The sequence below is a fragment of the Lathyrus oleraceus genome, chromosome 3 (assembly GCF_024323335.1).
Source record: "Lathyrus oleraceus cultivar Zhongwan6 chromosome 3, CAAS_Psat_ZW6_1.0, whole genome shotgun sequence".
Taxonomy (NCBI): domain Eukaryota; kingdom Viridiplantae; phylum Streptophyta; class Magnoliopsida; order Fabales; family Fabaceae; genus Lathyrus; species Lathyrus oleraceus.
In genome coordinates, this window is record NC_066581.1 from 259,046,430 (window position 1) to 259,068,817 (window position 22,388).

The 22,388-nt window shown below is 35.5% G+C and overlaps 2 protein-coding genes across 2 annotated transcripts; both read right to left on the minus strand.

The window, feature by feature from the left end:
* Positions 1 to 14,919: 14,919 nt before the first annotated feature.
* LOC127126770 (protein NUCLEAR FUSION DEFECTIVE 4) lies at positions 14,920 to 18,173 on the minus strand. The gene is made up of 3 exons (XM_051055760.1): positions 17,627 to 18,173; positions 15,591 to 16,480; positions 14,920 to 15,500 (listed from the first exon to the last, which is right to left on the minus strand). Exons 1-3 carry the CDS (start codon positions 17,933 to 17,935, stop codon positions 15,020 to 15,022), a joined length of 1,680 nt encoding a protein of 559 aa, XP_050911717.1. The 5' UTR covers positions 17,936 to 18,173; the 3' UTR covers positions 14,920 to 15,019.
* A 1,740-nt stretch (positions 18,174 to 19,913) lies between these two features.
* Positions 19,914 to 21,573, minus strand: LOC127126771 (uncharacterized). The gene is made up of 2 exons (XM_051055761.1): positions 21,379 to 21,573; positions 19,914 to 20,467 (listed from the first exon to the last, which is right to left on the minus strand). The coding sequence occupies exon 2, from the start codon at positions 20,454 to 20,456 to the stop codon at positions 20,079 to 20,081; it is 378 nt and encodes a 125-aa protein (XP_050911718.1). The 5' UTR covers positions 20,457 to 20,467; positions 21,379 to 21,573; the 3' UTR covers positions 19,914 to 20,078.
* Positions 21,574 to 22,388: the final 815 nt, after the last annotated feature.

Sequence of the window (22,388 nt, forward strand, 5' to 3'; positions counted from 1 at the left end):
ATAGTTGGTTGGAGACCACCTTTGTGGCACCCAATCACCCCAACCAGCATTGGCCTCAGCCGGAGGCGCATCTGCTTCTTGCGCATCATGCATTTCTTCATCAGGTTGGTCTTCAACAACATGGATTCGTTCAGAAGGCACATCAAAATTGTAGATCCTGGTTTTGGATTTCCTTTCAAAGAAGTAGAAACATTTACGGTCCTTGTCCCACCGATATCCCATATGAGATAAAGTGGAAGAGTCAAACTCTTGAGCAGCAGATGGAGATATGAGAGGAACTAGAGGGAGTGCAACTTTCCAAAACTTAAGAATTTTCATTATTTGAGAAGCATAACCAAGAGCAACATTCTTGGAGCTGTTACGCACGAAAAATAGACGCTTCACAAAGTAATTTGCCCAATTTAAGGGAACCTTATTTTGCAGAATATACAGGAGATGTATGCTTGCCCTGTCTAACCGAGAATGTCCACTGTTTGCTGGACGCAGAATGTGCGAGATAATCCAATGAAGAATACGCGGAGTTTTCTTAATCATACCAGACGTGGCGTGTTCATCCTCACTCAGCGGTCTGTCTAGTTTCAAGATAGATGAGGTAAACTCCTTCATGTTAAATTCAGTATCAAAATGTAGGTCATGCCAGGACTTGAAATTAAGCGACGGAAGCGGAATTTGAAACACGGTTTCCCAATCAGCAGCTTCAAAAGTATATGTTCTGACACCGATAGAGCACTTAAACATATATCCTCTACCAGATTGTAAGCCAGCGTAAAATGCACGGATAAAATCCTCATGATACTCATCCTTTGTAGACAAAAATGACCCAAGTCTTTGTGCATGTAGGAGTTCAACCACATCATTGAGATGCAGATGAATAGCATCATGTTTATCAAAGATATGGGGTTTCATAACTAACCTTGTCTTGAAGGAATCCTCAAACTCAGTAGCAATTGCAGGATGAAGCAAGTCTAAGGCGTTTGGAGGAATGTCTGGTAGCTGCTGAGAAGTACCAACCGGTTCCTTTCCTTTTCCTTTTCCCTTTGCTCTAGCTGGAATGGTTCGTGGAGGCATGATGATGAAAGGTTGAGGGAAAGTGGAATGAATTTAGGGTTTTAGAGAGAGTGATGATGAGGAAAATTAGGGTTAGCCGCTGGTTTTGGGAGGTATGGGGACTGCTGATATGAAGTCTTGAGATAGGATGTGATAGGAGTGGCTGATGTGTCGATCCATGAGAGAGAAAAAATGCATTTAATTCAACTAGCAGTCAGTATGTGTCGATGCATATGGCCATGGATCGATCCATATCATGCATTTTTGTTTCTAAAAGGTCTATGTATCGATACAAACGACGGATGGATCGATACATCCTGAACCAGTTTTGACAAATTGGAAATGCAGAAGATATGAATCGATGCATATATGTTTGGATCGATACATGCTGATGCCAAACCAGATTTTAATGAATTTTTATGCAGTATGTATATGCATTATGAAGTATGTCATGATAATTATGCCCAAGTATGATTCACAAATCAGATTTTTAATGTTCAAACAGTATATGCAAACAAATTTGCATCAACGAGAGTAAGAACTTTTGTTCTAACATACACAATCACATAGTTGTAAAAGAATTATAGAAAGGAGTGATATTACCTCTGCTGACGTAATCTTGTGATGTATAAATGTCATCTAAAACAAATCTCATCAACCAAGGTGAGGCATAATATAAATAAGAACCAACATGCTTAAGACATCAATTGAGAAAGATCTAAGATCCCTAATTCACGACGAATGTTGAAGAACGGTTCCGTTGCCAAAGGTTTAGTGAATATATCAGCAAGCTGATTTTTGGAATCAACATGCTCAAATACAACGTCTTCTTTTTCAACATGGTCGCGAAGAAAGTGATGTCTAATCTCTATGTGTTTAGTGCGTGAGTGTAAAACAGGGTTTTTAGTAAGGTTTATGGCACTAGTGTTGTCACATTTTATTAGAATATGTTTGAGTTGAATGTTAAAGTCTTGGAGTTGTTGCTTTAGCCACAAAATCTGAGCGCAACAACTACCGGCTGCAACGTATTCAGCCTCTGCAGTTGACAAAGCCACAGATACCTGTTTTTTGCTATGCCACCTTACCAAGGAGTTTGAAAACAAGTGACATGTACCACTCGTGCTTTTCCTATCTGATTTGCAGCCAGCAAAATCAGAATCGGAGTAACCTACTAAACTACAATCACTTCCTTTGGAATACCACAGCCCATATTTAGGTGTTCCATGAAGATATCTAAATATGCGCTTAACAGCTTTTATGTGTGATTCCTTAGGATTTGATTGATATCGTGCACACATACAAACACTAAACATGATGTCAGGTCTAGAAGCAGAAAGATACAGAAGAGATCCGATCATACCTCTGAACTTTTTGACATCTACACACTTACCATGCTCATCCTTATCCAGATTTCCGTTGGTAGGCATTGGGGTGTCAATTGATTTTGAGTCATTCATTCCAAAGCGCTTGAGTAGTTCTCTGCAGTATTTTGTTTGACATACTGCTGTACCCTCATCAAGTTGCTTTATCTGCAGTCCTAGGAAGTAGTTCAGCTCCCCCATGAGACTCATCTCAAATTCACCCTGCATAACCTTAGAAAATTCTTCGACCAAGTGTATGTTAGTTGAACCAAAAATTATGTCGTCTACATAAACTTGAACTAAAAGGATGTGCTTTCCCTTGTGTTTAATAAAGAGAGTATTATCCACTTTACCTCTTGAATATCCATGATCAATTAGAAATTTTCTAAGCCTTTCATACCAAACCCGAGGGGCTTGTTTAAGACCATACAAAGCTCGTTTTAATTTGTAAACATAATCTGGATTTTCAGCATTCTCAAAACCAGGAGGTTGTGAGACATATACCTCTTCATTTATGACACCATTTAGAAAGGCACTCTTTACGTCCATTTGGTAAAGCTTAAAATTGTTAGAACACGCATAGGCAAGCAAGAGACGTATAGCTTCAAGGCGAGCAACTGGAGCATAAGTTTCCTCATAGTCTATGCCCTCCTCTTGGTTATACCCTTGTGCTACTAAGCGTGCCTTGTTCCTAGTTATCACTCCGTTTTCATCAAGCTTATTTCTAAAAACCCATTTAGTACCTATGATATGATGATCTCGCGGATGAGGGACAAGTTCCCAAACGTCATTTCGTTTAAATTGATTAAGCTCTTCTTGCATGGCCATTAGCCAAAATTCATCAATCAAGGCCTCTTTGGCATTTTTAGGTTCTACTTGTGAAACAAACGCGAAGTGAGAACAAAAATTACTTATCTTAGAACGAGTCATTACTCCCTTTGAAATATCTCCCAAGATGTTGTCGATAGGATGGTCTTTTGAAGATTTCCAGGCTGGTGGAAGGTCATTCACTTCAGCTGTCCTTTCTTCCTCATCTTCTTCATGACTAGTATCTTCCTCCTTCTCATGGTCAGCTGTTCTGGACTGATCAGTTTCCTTAACTGCTTCCTTGAGTATGTCTTCTGTAGATACACCTGCGTCATCAAAAGAAATACCTTTTCCGACACTTTTCGGATAAGACTCATCATAAGAAACATGAACTGATTCTTCAACGGTAAGTAAACGCTTATTATACACTCTATATGCTTTACTTGATAGTGAGTATCCAAGAAAGATACCTTCATCCGCTTTTGCATCAAACTTTCCAATATTTTCCTTACCATTATTCAAAACAAAACATTTACAACCGAACACGTGAAGATGTGACAAGTTTGGCTTTCTTCCTTTTAAAAGCTCATAAGGGGTTTTGTTTAAAATAGGACGGATTAAGATCCTGTTTAAAACATAACAAGCTGTGCTAACTGCATCAGCCCAAAAGTATTTTGGCAATCCACCCTCATTTAGCATTATTCTTGCCAACTCCTCTAAAACACGATTTTTACGCTCCACAACCCCATTTTGTTGTGGAGTTCGAGGAGCTGAAAAGTTATGCTCAATACCATACTTGTCACAATACTTATCAAAGTGATAGTTTTGAAATTCACCACCATGATCGCTACGGATTGTAACTATTTTGGAATTTATTTTGTTTTGGGACAGTTTTACAAAATTCTTAAAAGCAGAAAAAGTTTCATCTTTGCTATGAAGGAATATAGTCCAAGTAAATCTAGAATAGTCGTCAACAATTACAAAACCATAATAATTTCCACCTAAGCTCTTTGTCCTAGAAGGTCCAAAGAGATCCATATGGAGAAGCTCAAGGGGTCGTGAAGTTGAAATTACATTTTTAGATTTGAAAGAGACCCTTGTTTGTTTTCCCATTTGGCACGCGTCACATAGGTGGTCTTTTGAAAATTTTATTTTTGGAAGACCGACTACTAGATCCTTAGATACAACCTTATTAAGCAAATCGAAATTAACATGCGCTAAACGTCTATGCCAAAGCCAAGAATCATCATTCAAGGTAACTAGACATTTAGTACTTGTTAAAGACACATCAAGAAGGTCAAGCATATAGATATTGTTTACTCTAGCACCCTTAAACACAACGTTCTGTTCAGCATGTTCAATTATGCAGCAAGTTTTTGTGAAAGAGACTTTATAGCCCTTGTCACACAATTGACTTATGCTTAACAAATTGTGTTTAAGTCCCTCTACTAGATGGACATTAGAAATAGTAGTGGTAGAGGAATTACCTACACTACCTTTGCCGAGTATGGCTCCTTTGTTATTGTCTCCATAAGTAACATATCCCTTCTTCTTTGCCTTGAAGTCTATGAAAAGCGATATGTCACCGGTCATGTGCCTTGAGCAACCGCTGTCAAGAAACCATCTTCTATCTACGGAAGCAAGGCACTCATCCTACAATATCAAAAGAGAGAAGTTGGTACCCAATTTTCATTGGGTCCAAGTGGGTAAGTGCTAACATGGTTGCCTTTTGGCTTCCATTGATAAATACCTTTAGGAACAAGAAATCTCCTAAACTTGCATTTCTCAATGGTATGGCCAGCACGACAACAATAATGACATAAACCGTGATGATGTGTTTGTTTATTCTTGTTCATTAAATCCTTTGGAATAAAAGAGTATTTTGCATATGGTGGATTTAATGACTTCTTAAACAACCTAGAGTCAACGGCATAAGTAACCTTAGGTTGTAACGCTTTTTCTAATTTGACCTTGAGAGTGTTTACCTCTTTTTGCCAAATATGACAAGCGTCACAATACCTAACTTTACTACATCCATCAATGTCAATATCTTTTGAATTTTCTGCAATACTAGCTTTTAACGATTCTAAATCATTTTCAGCTTTGTATACTTTACCTTCCAGAAATGAAAAAATTTGTTTATCGGAAGATAATCTTTTAAAAGCATCTACAGCTTCGTTATGCAGTTTTTCAAAAGCTATTTTCAGTTCAGAAAAAGACATGGAAGAGAAATTATTATAATAGGCTTGTTTTACCTTTTTGTCATTGATTTTCTTCTTGTGGTAGGACTGATTTTTGGTGTGAGTCATAAGGCACAAATTTGCGGTTTCATCACTATCACTTGAGCTTTGTGTGCTTGATGAATCACTATCACTTTCCCATGCAATGTAAGCTCTTCTTTGTTTGTTGTACCCTTTTGGTGAAGCTTTTCTTTGATCCTTATATTTCATAGGACAGTCTGTTTTATAATGTCCAGATTTACCACAATTAAAACACGATCCTCTTCCTCTACTCTTCTTATTCTCTTCCTGTTTCGCATCTATAGATTGTCTTCGAAACTTCATGAGGTTTTTGTCGGAATGCTTGACTCCATTCTTTCGAATGAATCTATTATATCTCCTTACAAACAGTCCCATTTCCTCATCATCCGAATCTTTGTCACTACTAGAATCATTGTCACTTTGCTCTTTTCGTGAGGACTTAGAGCTAGAGGCCACAAGAGCTATTGGCTTCTTCTCTCCCTCTTTGTCTCTTTTCTTCTCCTTTTCCTTCTTACTTTTGTTCTCATATTTTTCAAGACTTTCCAATGCTTGCTGATGTTCTTCTAGCTTTCCAAACAGAGTTGTAATCGTAAGTCTCGTTAGATCGTTGGCTTCCTTAATTGCTGTTACTTTAGGTTGACATTCCCTGCTAAGACACCTCAGAATTTTATTAGTAGCAATTTCATTGGTAACAGATTTTCCAAGTGCATTCAACCTATTAGTGAGATGAGTGAATCTCTTTTGCATGTCGGAGATAGATTCTCCTTGTTTCAGGCGAAAGAGCTCAAACTCTTGATTTAGTGTGTTAATGCGGGACTGTTTTACTTCAGTAGTACCCTCATGGGCAACTTCTAAAGCATCCCACATTTCTTTAGCTGTCGTGCAATGGGATACTCGATAATACTCATCAACACCAAGTGCTGAAATTAGCATATTTCTAGCTTTCCAATCACACGACCACTTTTTATCATCTTTCTCAGTCCAATCAGCTTCTGGTTTAGGAACTATGGCGCCAGCCGCATTTGTCATAGTAATTTGAAAAGGACCATTTTCAATGGCAGCCCATACTAGCCTATCCACAGAATTTATATGAACTCGCATGCAGTCTTTCCAGTAGCCGTAATTTTCACCGTTGAAAATAGGCGCTCTATTATACGCCCCCTTTGGTTCAGAATCCATACTGTTACAGGCAGCCACAGAGCACCAGCGAACTGGCGCTCTGATACCACTTGTTAGACGGTGTGGCTAGTGATCGAGAGGGAGGGTGAATAGATCACCTTTTTGAAAATAAACGGATTTAAAATTTTATCAGAGTTATTGAAACTTAGCGGAAAGTTTCAGTCCCGAATCGACTTCCGTCTATTCTGAACCGCTACTAGAAAACCGGACACGCGAATTTATTGCTGGATTTGAATTAGAATGACAGAAATTATTAACACTAGAATCTTATCAAATTGAATGCACTTATCACTAAATCCTAATTCCAATGAATAAAACTCAGCTAACAGTTTTGTCAAACAGTTGGTGTGTATGTAATCAATGATAAACAACAGTGGACTTTGGTTAAAGAAGTTTTCTTGCCACTATTGTATCGTAAAAAGTACAGCCACAACACACTAACTGAAATTGCGAAAACTGTTGAAAACGTAAAGAGAGATAAGGAAAGAATACGATACGTAGAGATTTGGTAAGGAAGTTCCCCACTTCGTCCTCGCGTGTGGGTACGTCTCCCTCTCAATTTCAAATGAAATTGAGAACTGTGATTATCAATAATGCCGAATTCGTTGATACAAGGTTACAATACAAAGACAGAATTCTAAATCCCAAGAACTTCTTCTTGTATGAAACCTCCACTTGATTTGAGCACGATCAAGAATTTCCTGCAAGAAATTGCAAACAATTCACCGGTTCCACGACCTGTTTGCGAAATCCCCCGATTTCCAAACGCAACGCTGCGGCTGAATCTGTTCTGCAAACGTGACTGACAAACCCGCAAGAGCACTCCAGTTCTTGAAGGACAAACCAATTGGTTTTTCCTCGAAACCCCCTTCAATCTTCAACTCAGCTAGATCCCGATCGTTCCACTGAACACCTCAGCTAGATCCTTGATCGTTACCACTGAACGTTATCTCGTTGATCCTTTAATCCAAAGAACAAGAATGATTATGTGTTGATGTTCTTGAAGAAAAGAGATTGAGAAGATGGAGAAGATGAAGTCTCTTTCAGGTTTCTAATTGCTCAAACAATTGCTGCTACACACTCCTTTGATTGGTGTTTCAATTGTTTTTTTCTTCTCAGAATTCGTTCATGTGCACTGCTGTCACAACACTTCTTATATATGAAAAACATGAGTTGTTAGTAGATTAAACAGACTTATGTATTGATACATGAAGTTATGCATCGATACATACTGTAAGGTTGATGAATTTTAGAGAATTTATGTAAGCATGGATCGATGCCAAATTCGTATGTATTGATACATAGATCATTTGAACTAACATGGATCGATGCAAGGCTCGTATGGATCAATCCATAGAGCATTTTGCCTGTCCATGTAGCGATACATGACACGTATGGATCGATACATACTGAACAAAAGAGTTTTATGGTTTACAACATATTTTATGGATCGATGCATAGGATTATGTATTGATGCATACTGACACAAAATAGTTTTTATGAGTTCTTTTTAAGAGATGTATCAATGTGGATCTTTATGTACAGTCATGAAACAATAGTATGGGATAAAAACACAAATGAATCATGTAAAATAATGCACAACCAACAATTGGATGATGATCACACAATTTGCTATCATTCAAAATTTATTCAGAGTAAAGAATTTGCTCACATATACTTGTTTATTTCATTGAGGATAATGTGTGTTTTAAGTGTGGGAAGGGATGTCATTTACTTTTATTGTTTTATTTTATTCATTTACTTGTTTTGATTTGTTTTCATATAAAAATAATTTTAAACAAAAAATGCATGTTTTATTAGTTTTTTTGTGTTGCAAGTGTGAGTAGTTTTTTTGTTCTTTTGACTAAAGACCTGTGGTGTGACGTGAGTGATTTTCTTTTTAATCTTTGAATGATAAATAGGACTTAATTCTAAATTATGCATCATTTATGGTAGATCATTACCCTTTGTGAGATTTTGAGTCTTATAATGGATAACATATAAAAATTCATTTATTTATTTCTTATGTGATTTCACTCATGTTTGTTAGTCACTCTAGAACTTGATTTGACTCTTTTTGAAAAAATTTATTTACTTTTGCACACTAATATGATAAAGATAATTTGTTTCTGTTTTATTTTTAGCCGCTTAGCCAAAAAACCAACCCTGAAACTACCATCTCTTGTTTGAAGCCCATTTGAGCCCATTGATCCCATTTTTTGTTTATAACCCATTACAAGCTTAAAGTGAAAAATAATATTATAACCCCATTTAAGGGGATTAATGAGTCTTGTTTGGAATTGTATGGGGTGGAATTAATACATTTGTGATATTTCAATAGTTGGCAGAAAAAAATATAGAAAAAAAGAAAATTTATATTACTATTTCTTATGGAAATAAAAAGAAAAAAAATACAAAATGGATGCAAAAAAAAGTTATTGGAAAGTGAATGAAATATTGTTTAGTTCAACTTCCGTCGTTTTTTTCAATTCTCTTTTATCTCTCTAAATTTTAGCCTAATACCCCTTAGGATTTATCTCACCCTTACCTTGGTCACGTTACAACCTGAATAAAGTCCTTTTGATTTTTGTGTGCATGTATTTCAAGTATGGATGTTAGAGTCTTTTCAAGCTTATGGTAGTACTAACTTTCATGATATGCTTTGAGTGTAAACAGATAACCTAAACACTTGAGAGTTGGGAGAATTTATATCTTGTGAGGATCTTGTCACTCCTTATGTATTCTTTGGTAATATAAACTTTCATGATGTCTTCTTATTTGCTTTGATTGTCACAAGAAGTTATTCACTAACGTCATATTTCTTGAAGCTTAGAATGAAAATTTTGCATACCCCTATGTAACTCGGAAAGTCTTTGAAATTGCATGTTATGTTTTTGTTCGTTTTTATTTTGTTTTTAATTTTGAAGTTAGAGTTTTACTCAAAGTGCAAAAGTTTAAGTGGGGGGAAATTTGATCAGTGCATTTTGATGCACCCTCTTTTACTTTGTGCTACAACAATTCTATAGTTTCTCTTATTACTTTTATTATTTTTAGTATGTTTTCTAAGTTTTGTTTAATTTTGCTTTTATTTTATTTTCGTTACTTATTTTCTGAATAAGTCGCAATTTGAAACTTTCTAACTGTGCGGATCATAATTTGAGATATGAGATGTCTTTTAAAACATTCTAATATGAAAGTTAAGAGGAAAAGCTACAAATTTCATGTTGATGTCAGAAGCCAATTCGGGGTGCAAAAGAGTCAATTTATTGCATTTTATTCCAGACGTAATAAAATAATTAGTTTGTTGGGACAAATGTATGTTTTTCGGGTCGGGTATTCTTAGAGCTCGATATCTTGTACTATTTAAATTAAAGCGTAGTGCTAGGGAAGATTACACAATTCACACGGAATTAGAATGGATGGTCGTTAAGAATTCCATGGAGAGCTAAATTATAAGGTTGATCTACTGATTTGTGTTTCCATCAAGACTTTACGGTTATTGTAATTTCCAATTCAATTTTGTTTACTTTGCAATTATTTCTATGAATTTCGTATGCTTAATTTGATTCTTTATATAATAGATTGGCTTAAATTTAAGTGATGAAGATCTATCAATGTGTGGCTGGTGATAACTTTGAGAAAGTTGGTGATTGTGAATCATCAAAGGAAGCGTGGGAAGTCTTAGAGAAGGCATACACATCAGTTGACAAAGCGAAGGTGGTGAGGTTACAAATTTACAAACGTCAACTTGAATTGATACAAATGGAGGAAAAGGAGACAATCAATGATTTCACAATGAGAATCACTCAATTAGTGAGTAAATTAAAGGCATGTGGTTAAACAATTATAGTACAGTATATTATCGTGAAAATATTGTGTTCTTTAATGCCAAGATTTGACAATGTGGTCGTAGCGATTGAGGAATCGAAGGATCTTGCAACGATGAGCAAAGAGGAGCTGCAAAGCTCTCTTGAGGCTCGTGAGCAAAGGATGGAGCAGATAAATAGTGATAAGGAAAGGATGGAGATTACTTTGCAAGCTCGATTCAACGAGAAAGACAAGAGATCGAAAGGAAAATGGCCCATGAAGAGTACATGGAATTTACAGAATTTTGGTGGAAGAGCGTTCTGAAGTTCCAAGAATTTGACTTGTCAAAGGAGTGAGAGCAGCTGCAACAAAAATGGTTGTCAAGGCGACTTTAGAGGTGAAAGGAAGGGGATTGACAAAAGTAAGGTGTAGTCCTTTAATTGTCAAAAGTTCGGTCATTTTATAAAAAAGTGCAATGCCAACTATATGGGACCTCATGGGGATGAAGCCAAAGTTGCAAGACAAGAGTTTGATAAAGAGAACACATTATTAGTCATAATCACATAGGAGGAATGCATCAACAACAGGTTGCGGGGCAACAGTAGCAGCGGTTTTGGAAATGATACAGAAGCATGTTATAACCGGTTATGTAAAAGTTGTAACCGGTTATAGGAAGAAGAAAATGTCATGATGAGTACGAAAGATGCACTTCAATGCAACGGGGAATGGTATTTGGACTTTGGGTGTTCTACTCATATGACAGGGAGGAATGATTGGTTTGTTAAAATCAATCGTGTTGTGAAGAACAAAGTGAAGTTCACGGATGACACCACTCTAGCGGCCGATGTGATTGATGATGTTTTGATCATGAGAATGGATGGATGGAATTCCTTAATCAAATATGTATTGTACATTCCAGGAATCAAATGTAACCTTCTAAGTATTGGTCAATTGCTTAAGAAGTGTTACAAGATTCACAAGAAAAACAAGGGGCTACACGTTATGGATGCAAACAAGGTTTTGGTCCTAAAAGCTCATGTGGCTGCCAATAGAACCTTCAAGGTTTCGCTGAAGGTTATGGAGCATAGATGTCTTGCTACAACTGCCAATCGAGAAGAGTGGATATGGCATTATCGTCTTGGGCATCTCAATTTCTGAGATCTCAATGCATTACAGAAGAACATAATGGTAACGGGGTTGCCATTAATCAAAATATCGGCTGAAATTTGTGAAGAATGTGCACAAGCGAAGCAACATAAGGTTAAATTCAAAATTAATGCAGGTTATAGAACCAAGAATCACCTTGAGGTGGTATATTCGGATGTGTGTGGATCGATGTAAGATGACTTGATCGGTGGCAATAGATATTTTGTCACATTCATCAACGATAATAGAAGAAAGATATGGGCATACCTAATCAAGAGAAAGGATGAGGTATTCGATGTGTTTAAGAAGTTCAAGTCCATGGTTAAGCAACAAAGCAGTCATAAGTTAAAATTTCTCAAAGTAGATGGTGGAGGCGAATCCGTCTTAAATGAATTTAGGAAATTTTATGATCAAGAAGGGATTGTACGTGAGGTTGTACCACCTTATGCACCTAAGAAAAATGGTGTTTCAGAAAGGAAGAACTGATTGATCATGAACATGGTAAGAAGCATATTAAAAGGGAAGAACTTGTCGAAATAGTTATGGGAAGAAGAGGTATCCACGGCTTCCTATTTATTAAATAGGTGTCCAACAAAGAAGCTTGAGAAGGTAATAGTGGAGGAAGCATGGTCAGGATTCAAACTGAATCTGAACCATTTGAGAATTTTTGGTTTCGTGACGTATCGACATGTTCCTGGGCAACTTAGAAACAAGATGGATGATAAGGGAGAGATGATTATACTTGTCGGGTATCACTCAATCCGTGGTTATAAGTTGTATGATGTACACCCTCCTCCGATCACTATTATAAGCAACAACAAAACTTTTTAGATTCATTGAATAAATGATATATCTGGTCATTATTATATATCAAATACATCAATTACTCAATGAAGCTAAAAAAAATCTCATAATAGTGACCAGAGGATGTAACAAATAGGAGGATTGTCATCAGTCGAGACGCCATTGTTGACGAGATAAAAGAGATGCAGCAGTTTGTAACCTGTTACATAAAAGGTGTAACTGGTTACAACATTGAAAATTCAGTTTCTGAAAAAATTTGAGAATGCAGAAAGGCTCGTTGTCGAAGTTAGAATTGAAGAGAATGTGAGAAGATCAACAAGGAAAAGAGTCTTGCCTCAAATACTCCAAGAGTATGAGTTGTTCCGAGACAACAAAGTCAATGATGATGGTGATTTCGTCCATTTTGCACTTATGATCGAATCCAAACCCGTTAAAATGGAAGAGGCCTTGAGTTATCCAAAGCGGATTTATGCTATGAAGGAGGAGATGGAATCCATTGAGACTAACAAGACTTTGGAGTTGGTTGATCTATCGGACGGGAAGAATCCAATTAGTGTGAGATGGATGTTCAAAGTGAAGGTAAATCTCAAGGGTGAAATAATCAAACATAAGGTTCAATTAGTTGTAAAGAGATTCTTGCAAAGATAAGGCATAGACTTTGAAGAGGTATTCACATCGGTTTCTAGGATTGAAACCATTAGGCTAGTTGTTGGTATTGTAAATAAAAACAATTGGTCCATCTATCAAATTGACGCCAAATCTGCATTCTTTAACATACCGCTTGAAGAAGATGTGTATGTAAAATTGTCCTTTGATTTTGTTGTAAGAAACCAAGAGTTAAAGTTCTACAAGTTGAAGAAAACATTGTAGGGTTTGAGACAAGCTCCAGGAGCTTGGAACAAGAGGATATATGGCTTCCTAAAGGAGATTGGCTTTAAGAAATGTGTATCTGAGCATGGCGTGTATGTGAAGACGGATACAAGTGAATGGGTGATTATCCTTTGTATATACGTAGTCGACTTGTTGATAACGAGAAACAACGAGAAGTGCATTTCTAAGTTCAATAGTGAACTTATAAAAGAGTTTGAGATGACCGACCTTGGCCTCATGACATACTTCCTTGGCATTAGATTTCACAAGTCCAAAAGGGGATTGCTCGTGCACCAAAGAAAGTATGCGCTTGAGATATTGAAGAAGTTTGAAATGGAGCATTGTAATGTTGACATTACTCTGGATGAACCGAGGTTACAGTTTTCGAAGAATGGAGATGAGCAAGATGTTGATCCAACTCAGTATAGCGAGTTGATTGGATTCTTGTGTTACTTGTGCAATATGCGACTAGACTTGGCGTTTGGTTTCAATATTGTTAGTATATTCGTGGAGATACTGAAGGTGTGTCACTTAGCAACAGTCAAGAGGATCCTAAGATACGTCAATGATCGATTGGCTGCAAAATTCTCTTTTCTGCAATGGACATGGGTAGAAAATTCAATTTACTCGATTTTATTGATTCCAATTTGTGCGAAGATAAAGATGATCGAAAGTCTACAGATGGATACATCTTTATGTTTTGCGCAACACCAATCTCATGGTGTTCGAAGAAGGAACCGGTATTAGCACTCTTGGCTTGTGAGGCCGAGTATATTGTCGTTTCATTATGTGCGTGTCAAGTCGTGTGGCTAATGAATCTATTGAAAGAGTTGGACAACGATGAGGGTGACGTTGTAACTCTCCTGGTTGATAACGTTCTCGCGATAAATCTTACTAAGAAACCAACTGCATATGAGAGGAGCAACCACATTGAGATGAGATTTCACTACTTGATGGTACTTGTTAGTGAATGAAGGTTGAGATTGGGATATTGTCGAAGCAAAGAACAAGTTGCTAATTTATTGACCAATGGAATCACAATTGAAGTGTTCAAGAAGTTGATGATGAACATGGGCATGGAAGACTTTGAACACTTGAATTAAGATTGTGTGTGAAGAAAATTTTGATAATTCAAATGTTATAACTGGTTACCACGAGTGTGTAACCGGTTAGAGGCATGTCAACAAGTCAAATAAGTTGAAGAAAAAATTATTCTGACATTGGTGTAACCGGTTACAACTATTGGTATTTTTCTTGTTTTAAGCTACCGTAACCAATTACAAGTTTTGTATAACTGGTTATAGGTCCGAGAATTCAATTTTTATAGTTATTTGATGTTGTTATTTATATCCTAATCCACTTTGGAAGTGTTGTTATCAATGTTAATGAAAATATTTTCACTTTCAATTTCTCTCTCTAATTACAATTCTCTCTCCCTCTCCAAATTCAATCTTTCTATTATTCACCAATTTTGTTGTTTCAAGTGCTAACATTACTTGGGTAATAGCAGTGCTTATATTGACAAGAGAAAACATACATACTAATGAGAAATAGTGTTGTCAGAACATCTACATTACCTTTCACTATATTTTGTTTAGCATTTAGAACTAAAAATAATTATAGCCACTTCTACTCAATAAGCACAAAAAATAATATATTTATATATTTGATTCCTTAAATTTTCAACATTGCATCATATGGTACAATGTTCATCACAACATAGTTCTGAATCAAAAGCTAATTTCCCTGTATTCTGTTGCTATTCTTATTTCTTTCAAAACTGTCATAAGCTTGCTTAGTCCTTAAGAAAAGCAAGAAACTTGAAACCAATCCAACAATGGAAATGCAACCCCACCATATAAATGTCTGCATATAGCATTTCCTTCCCATGCACATAGACATCTCGCGCAGCCATATCGATTGTCCTGAACTCGTGGCATTAGAGTCATAAACCAATGCTGCAAGAAGGCCATAAAGACATGAACCTAAAGGAATGTTTGTGATGAGGATGTTGTGGTTCACACCAACACTGTTTGGACCAAATAGCTCTGATGTTATAGATACTGCTGCAGAAAACACAAAGCCGGAGCTTAATCCAACTAAGCTTGTGCTTAATTGTAACGCCGTTTTAGTACCGGATATGGCTAGTAAAATGAATGCAATCGGTGTTGGTATCAAGGCTGCTGCAAACCATCCAGTTCTTGCAATCTGTGTCTTGCTGCATTTTTCATACAACATTAGTGGACTAACTATAATTAAGATATCTAAATTATCCTTGAAACTACAAATTAAGACATCTAAAACATACCTGCGGAATAAGTCGGGTGCGGCTGCAAGAAGCCGACCGAAAAAGGAACATGTGGAGTAAAGTGTCACAAGAGAACTTGTCTCAGAGTTATATCCAAGTGATTGAGAAATTTGTCCCAAGTTATTACTATAAACCAATCCAATTGTTCCTCCACAGAAATAAGCAATGTAATATAACCAAAAATCCCACCTACGAATCAACATCTTAGTCGTATGTTCTTCACCAAGCATTGTAATCTTTTCCTTCTCCAACACACTCACAAGACAAAAGCTCTTCTCAATCATCATGCTGTGTACACTTCCGTTACTCCTTACATCATTACCCTCCTTACAAATGAGTTCTTTGTGAAGCCCGTTATCATCGTTATTGTCAACAAGAGTGAAAATTGTAGGCAGAGTAAAACAAGACCATTCTTTCAAATTCACAATGCTTGGCAACAGAAAATGCACTGCTAAGAGAAAAATCGCGCCAGCAAGGATAACGCGAGCAACGGTCAGGGACGATGACGAGAGGGAATATAGGAAGAGAAGGTAAAGGCCTGTGACAAGTGCAAGGATGTTGAGGCAAAGAAAAACTACGGAATCGCGGAGGTTAAGTGTGTCGGCGGAATGTTGTTGCTGAGGTTGTGGTTGTTGTTGGAGAATTGGAATGAGTACTAATGCTGAAATGAGGAGAGGAACAATGGCATTGAGTAAGAGATAGAGAGTGTCATTGTTTGAGTTTATTGCATTGGCAATGAGAGTGTAGAAAGCTGCGCTTACACCATTGAAACTTATGCTTAAAGATAATGCAAGTGAACGGTTAGTTGTGAAATTTTTTATGCATAATACATAACAGATTGTGTTGAACCAGCAAATGCTACATCCTGCAACCAAGCATAGGAAAAATACCTGCAGTACAACAATACTGTTTTGTTAACATAGAAAAACACCTACAGTAAAAATGGTCATCACAATGAGAATGTGAGACCAATGATTGCATTTTTAATTCCCACATTATAGCATTATGTGATTTCCATCACAAAAGCTATGCCGATGTCTGTTTCATGAAATGTCTAAATTGGTTGTGCATTGAAGAAAATTAATGCAAACGGTGGCACACTTGGTTAGGGTCTTTTAAAGTTTCTCGGTGGACCTGTGTTTCAAAATACTCTGTTTCTGATATGGCTGCAAAGTTAAGAGCCTTACCTATTAGTTCCTACTATTGTGATTTTCCCAAACTGGATCTAAATGATGTCAAGAGGGGAAACTGAAGCGCGGCATAATTCTATGTTGTTAGGTTGTTACAATGACATCATTCTATAAGAGATGCCATCATGTGCAAAATAATGCCTTTCTTGAATTTCCGATAATGGTGTTCAATATCTGACCCCGACCTTGTTCATGAATTGCCACCTTTAGGAAGCTTTCAACAATTTTGGTGCAATGACAGGAGTTAAAGAATTGAGAAACTGCTGTCATGATACATATATAATTTGCAAGTGTTCTTTGCTCAAACTAGGAAAGTGTATCGGAAACAATAGGCAACAAATATATTTTGTGCGGTAGGAAATTTTGTCAATGTTTGTTGGATACGACTCATAGTTTATTGATAAGTGTGCAGGTCATTCGAGCGGGATAATTTTGTATAACAGACTGTAGTGTTTAAACACAAGTTGTATTCTGTAAACCCTAAATTTTCGGTGATAATAGAACGGCATTGCGGCCGCTTGAAATCAGAGAAGTAGGCACAAGTAGCCGAAACTTCAGAGTTAACTGGCCCTACACGAGAATTGTTAGCATCTAGTGGGATTTGAACCTGAGACATTGAGAGAAGCACACTCTCTCGCCAACAGACAAACCCTTGAGGGTTAAATCTCAAAATGACTAGTTGCTAGTTGCTAAACTTCATAACATACTCATTAATCAACATGATTTCAACCAAAAGCATAACATGAGGTAATAAAACTGAGAAATCAAAGTAACAGAACTTGCAATGACAACAAAGTAAAAATGCAAAGAGAGATTAATTAGGAATGATGAAAGAAAAAAACTAACCAGAAAGTAAGGCAAAGTAATCAATCTTTGAATAACAAGCCACTGGAAGCCATAACCAAGAAGCCCCAAAAAAGCAGACATGAACATAACCACCCACAACGGAAAATACATGAGCGAAACACCAGAACACCACCCAAACGCCTTCCCCATATCAGATGCAACTGAAAGACAATTCAGCTGAACCTGAGTTATATCAAGAACTGATTTCAGCTCAGATGAGTATGATGAGAAATCAAAGTTTGTCCCAGTGAATGCTTGTATCCAAACTGTTACTATTAGCACCACCCACTTTCCTGAATCCCTAATCATTTTCCTTCTTCCTCACCTTCTCAACTCCAATTCCTTCTTCCAGTCACCAATAATCTCTCTTGTTCAAGGTGAATTTGGTGATGAATTGCTTAAAGAGATTTTTGGTGGTTGTTTTGTTTGTATTTTAATTTTCAATCTATTTTTGACCAATGGGTTGGTAAAAGGTAAATTAGTTGGAGGTTGGTCCAATATGGATATGAATAGGACCGGAGGGTAGTGATATTTGGGTGAATAAAAGTGCAAAACTAAAAACAAGATCACTAAATTGGCATGTGCATGCTTTTCAATAATAAATACCTGCTTAGTATTTTATTTCAGTATACTAACATGATACATGACCCTTTAAAAAAAACACAGCATACCAACATTCCTATCTATTTGTAACAATAGTAAACGAACAATGATTAAATAAATAATTAATAGGGTGTGGTTATATTTATTTAATCATTTTCAGTGATAAGAAAGAGAAAAAATCAATATTATATGATTGAAGATATAATGGTGCTATTTATTTAATAATAACTAGTAGTAATTATACACGTGCGAAAAATAAATTATCTCAATAAAACTTAAGTATAATTTACAATAAATTATTATATTTTTAAAATATTTATTTTTAAATTATTATATTAATAAAATTTTAGAATTAGAAATCCTTAAATATAAAATAATTAGTGAATAAAGAAAAATCTCTAGCCATCTTTTAAATAATTCGGGTTTAATTTATTTATCTAATTTATTTAAAAATCTCTAGTGAAAATTTTTGGATATTCAGCCAACCTACTCATTGTCATTGCATAAGTCTACAACCTATTCTATGCTTGCAAGATACACCTCTCTATTGATAACATCAATGTTTACCGGAAAGTGTTGGATTTAGATTACCTCCTCTAGGAAAGGTTGCAAATAAAAAAATATGATTATTAATGTAGTAAGCATTTTAATTAATAATAACAAATAAATGTTGATCAATTAAATTATTCAATTAACTTGTTTTAGCGCTAAAATTATTTCAGTAACTTAACAATAACCAAAACCAAAACATAAATCAATTTTATTAGTATCTTAGTGTAAAGAGAAAGGCTTTTATAAAAAACATTGTTTATAGAGAAGGGTGTATCAGTAAGATTAAGGTGAAATTAGCAATCCCTTATAATTGTTTAGGTTTAAACGGCCCACTCAAATCTTTCGTCATTTTATTTTCCCTCTGTGATGATTTATTTGGTAAAAAAAAAAAGAACCGAATTAGTTTATATAATAATTAATAAATTAGTTGATAGCAGATAAATTAACATGAGATTAATTACTATATACTGTCAGGGTAAAAAAATTTACATCGTCGGTTCATCGCCATCACTCGTTTGTATTACTTTATAGATTTTTAAAATAAAAGTCAAACTTCTTTTAATATCCAACGTCTATAATTAACTGATGATGTAAAACCCTTTTACACTGACGGTGTATTTCAATTAATCTCAATTAACATATTAAATTAAAATTAAAATGTTTGATAAAATTAATAACTAAACTAATTGATGAATTTTCAAACATGAATGTATCCAAAAAAAATGTTTGGAAATTAACTATTAAATTAACTTATAAAATTACAGTACTCTTCAAATAAAATAAAATAAAAACCAACTCCATCATCCTTTTCTTTCTGTTCATTGTCTGTTCCACAAAAATGCTAAGAAAAAAAAAATAGAGAATATGACATTTTAGAAATCAACATGAACCTGGAAAATTTGTCAATGTCTTAAACTTGCCATTTTGAGAAATAACATCTGAAGCAAAAACAATTTCCGGCATAGTGGTCGTTTTGTCCTCATTGGTGTATACCAATACATTTTCAAATTAAGTCCACTTGCTTTTTTTAATAAATAATTCTCACTTGGCATTTATGTTATTTTGTTATTTCTCTTCCAAATCCGTCATAATGTGATTCCGTCGCAATGCGAGGTTACAATGGCCACAAAGATTGTATCATAAATAAATCCATGGTGTGAAATAATTAAATTAATGATCTTTCAGTTACATCTAACTCACATACATCTAAGAAATGAGATCAATCATACTTGCAAACAATTATATTGTTTGAGCAATGTTCGAGGCACAAGATTCCATTCCTATCTTATGAATGAGGTCAAGAACTATTGCCATCATCATCTTCATCATCAAGGACAAGTTTAACTCCATTGTATTTAAGAGCATTTACCACAGCCCAAATCTTGGTTTGGCTCTTAAATCCTTTCTTTTCTACTTCCTTAGTTACATTAACATGAATACCTCTTCCTTCTCCTTCATTAAGCCCCTCAACCTTGAGTCGCCTGGCCAATACCTCCCCAACAACAGCAGCTGCTTTTGCATTGCAGGACCTGGCACACTCCAAGGACTGCTTGATGTCGTGTTCTGCAGTGGATGATGTTGCTACTATTCTTCCACTGTTTCGATCTACAACGTTTGCAGTAATGTACTTTATTGATATGAACAATCTCAGCACATACCGTTTCGTTAGAGTCATTCTTCAATCATCTGACAAGTGGGTTGAAAATCAAGCAAATTAATCCATTTAAACAGAAAAAACAAACCAACAGGTAATGTTATTAAAAGAAAGGAATTTGGGAACTCGTGCAAAGAGGTTATTTCTTTAGTTTCTATGGTTCAAGATTTCTGTCTTTATTCTTTTTAATCGACTGAAAAGAATCACATGAATCACGCTAATAAATAACAGAAAAACTATCATCATGTTAAACAGATACTCTATTCAAGTCTAAATAAAATCTAAATTTCAAGATACAGGCAATATCTACAGCAGACATACAAGTACACATACCAATTCTAAAAAAGATGCAATAGAATAGTAACCTACATGAAACAAACATTTGATAGGTGCACGTTCTTTTTCTGTTGATGCGAGTCATCAAGATTAGATACAAACTAACACATGCATTTGGAGGGGGATTGTTAAAGAGACGAATTGGACCAGCGGAAGACGAAGAATGTGGAACTGCATAGAAGATACTGTAATTCCCAATCAAACCCAAAAATTTTCACTAGAATCGCATACTTACTAGAACAGCATAATTGCTGCAACAACAAAAAAAGCTATTGTACATGACAGAAAATATTATGTGACCATTGTAAGTCCTAGGGGAATCCGAAAACATAGCAGATCAAGAGACTATGTAATTTCACAAGTAATTGAAATCCACTTTTATTTTTCTGAAAATGCGAAACCATGTTATATAAACAATAAATCAAACACATGGTGTGCAAGGCAACCGCATGAATATTTCACAGACAATACCAGAGCACAATGAACATGAAAGGTAGTGATCAAAGAGATGTGACTGAGTGGTTATCCCGCAGAGAAAATGAAAAACATGGTGTTTTCTGAACCAACGTTACTTTCTTCAACAATTCAAAGAATAGAAGCAAAATACCTATGGTGTCAATGGAACAGCTTTAGAGCGTTGATGTGTTGTCTTTTGCAGTAGCGGTGGCAGATATCGCGGCCGCAGGTCGCATCCTCCGCCGGCGTTTTTACGGCCAGTTGAGTTCAGTGCAACTCCAACTTGTTCTTGATACAGGGGCAAGGTAGAGTAGAAGGTGTATTTTTGTCAGAATTGCATCTATCTGTCTTTTTAGAAAATAAAATAATAATAATAATAATAATAATAATAATAATAATAATAATAATAATAATAATAATAATAATAATAATAATAATAATAATAATAATAATAATAATAATAATAGAGTTTAATTGAAATACATTGATAGTATAAAGATATTTTACTCTGTCAGATAATCTCATAATAATATATAATTAATCCCTAATTAAAAAACGTTACGAAGTAATCTCTTAAATAACATTCTTGTTTATTAAAATTGTCTTTTCGATTAGTTTTTGTCCAAAAAAAAATGTTAAGTAGTTATTGACTCTTTCTATGTTATATTTATACTTTATGGTTGATTTTTCATATTTCGAATCTTGTTTTCATATTGAATCTTCATTTTCTCTTTCAGCTTTCGTTTTCAAATTTGTTCATCCTCTTGCTTTTATTTTCAAATCGTTTTCTTCTTGCTGCCTTTTCTTTCGTTTGCTTCACCAATGTCAAAGAATGTAAGTAGTGCTTCAATATCAAACAATCAAAGCTTTGGGACAGCTGGATATGTGCTTCGTAGAAATATAAGGGTGGAGTTTTTTTGCTAAGATGAAAGTGTTCTTTGTACCGTCAATGATATATGAATAGTGGGAACTATGGGAGAAAAATTTAGGATTGTAGAAATCATAGAAATCACATGGATTAGGGTTGTAATTTCTTCATGTGGTTAGGTGATGAAGTAGTTGATGAAAGGGTTTTGAAGATTTAAAGGCAAAAGAAGAAAATTTTAAAATTGAAGAATCAGGTTCTCCACACTAGAGGATGGTTGAAAATGTCTATTGTGG

Coding starts and splice junctions, on each gene's coding strand:
- LOC127126770 (XM_051055760.1), bottom strand. CDS start 17,935: ATGATTAGGGATTCAGGAAAGTGGGTGGTGCTAATAGTAACAGTTTGG. Junction 16,481..17,626: donor TTACTTTGCCTTACTTTCTG/GTTAGTTTTTTT, acceptor GTTGTACTGCAG/GTATTTTTCCTATGCTTGGT. Junction 15,501..15,590: donor GCACCCGACTTATTCCGCAG/GTATGTTTTAGA, acceptor TGAAAAATGCAG/CAAGACACAGATTGCAAGAA.
- LOC127126771 (XM_051055761.1), bottom strand. CDS start 20,456: ATGACTCTAACGAAACGGTATGTGCTGAGATTGTTCATATCAATAAAG.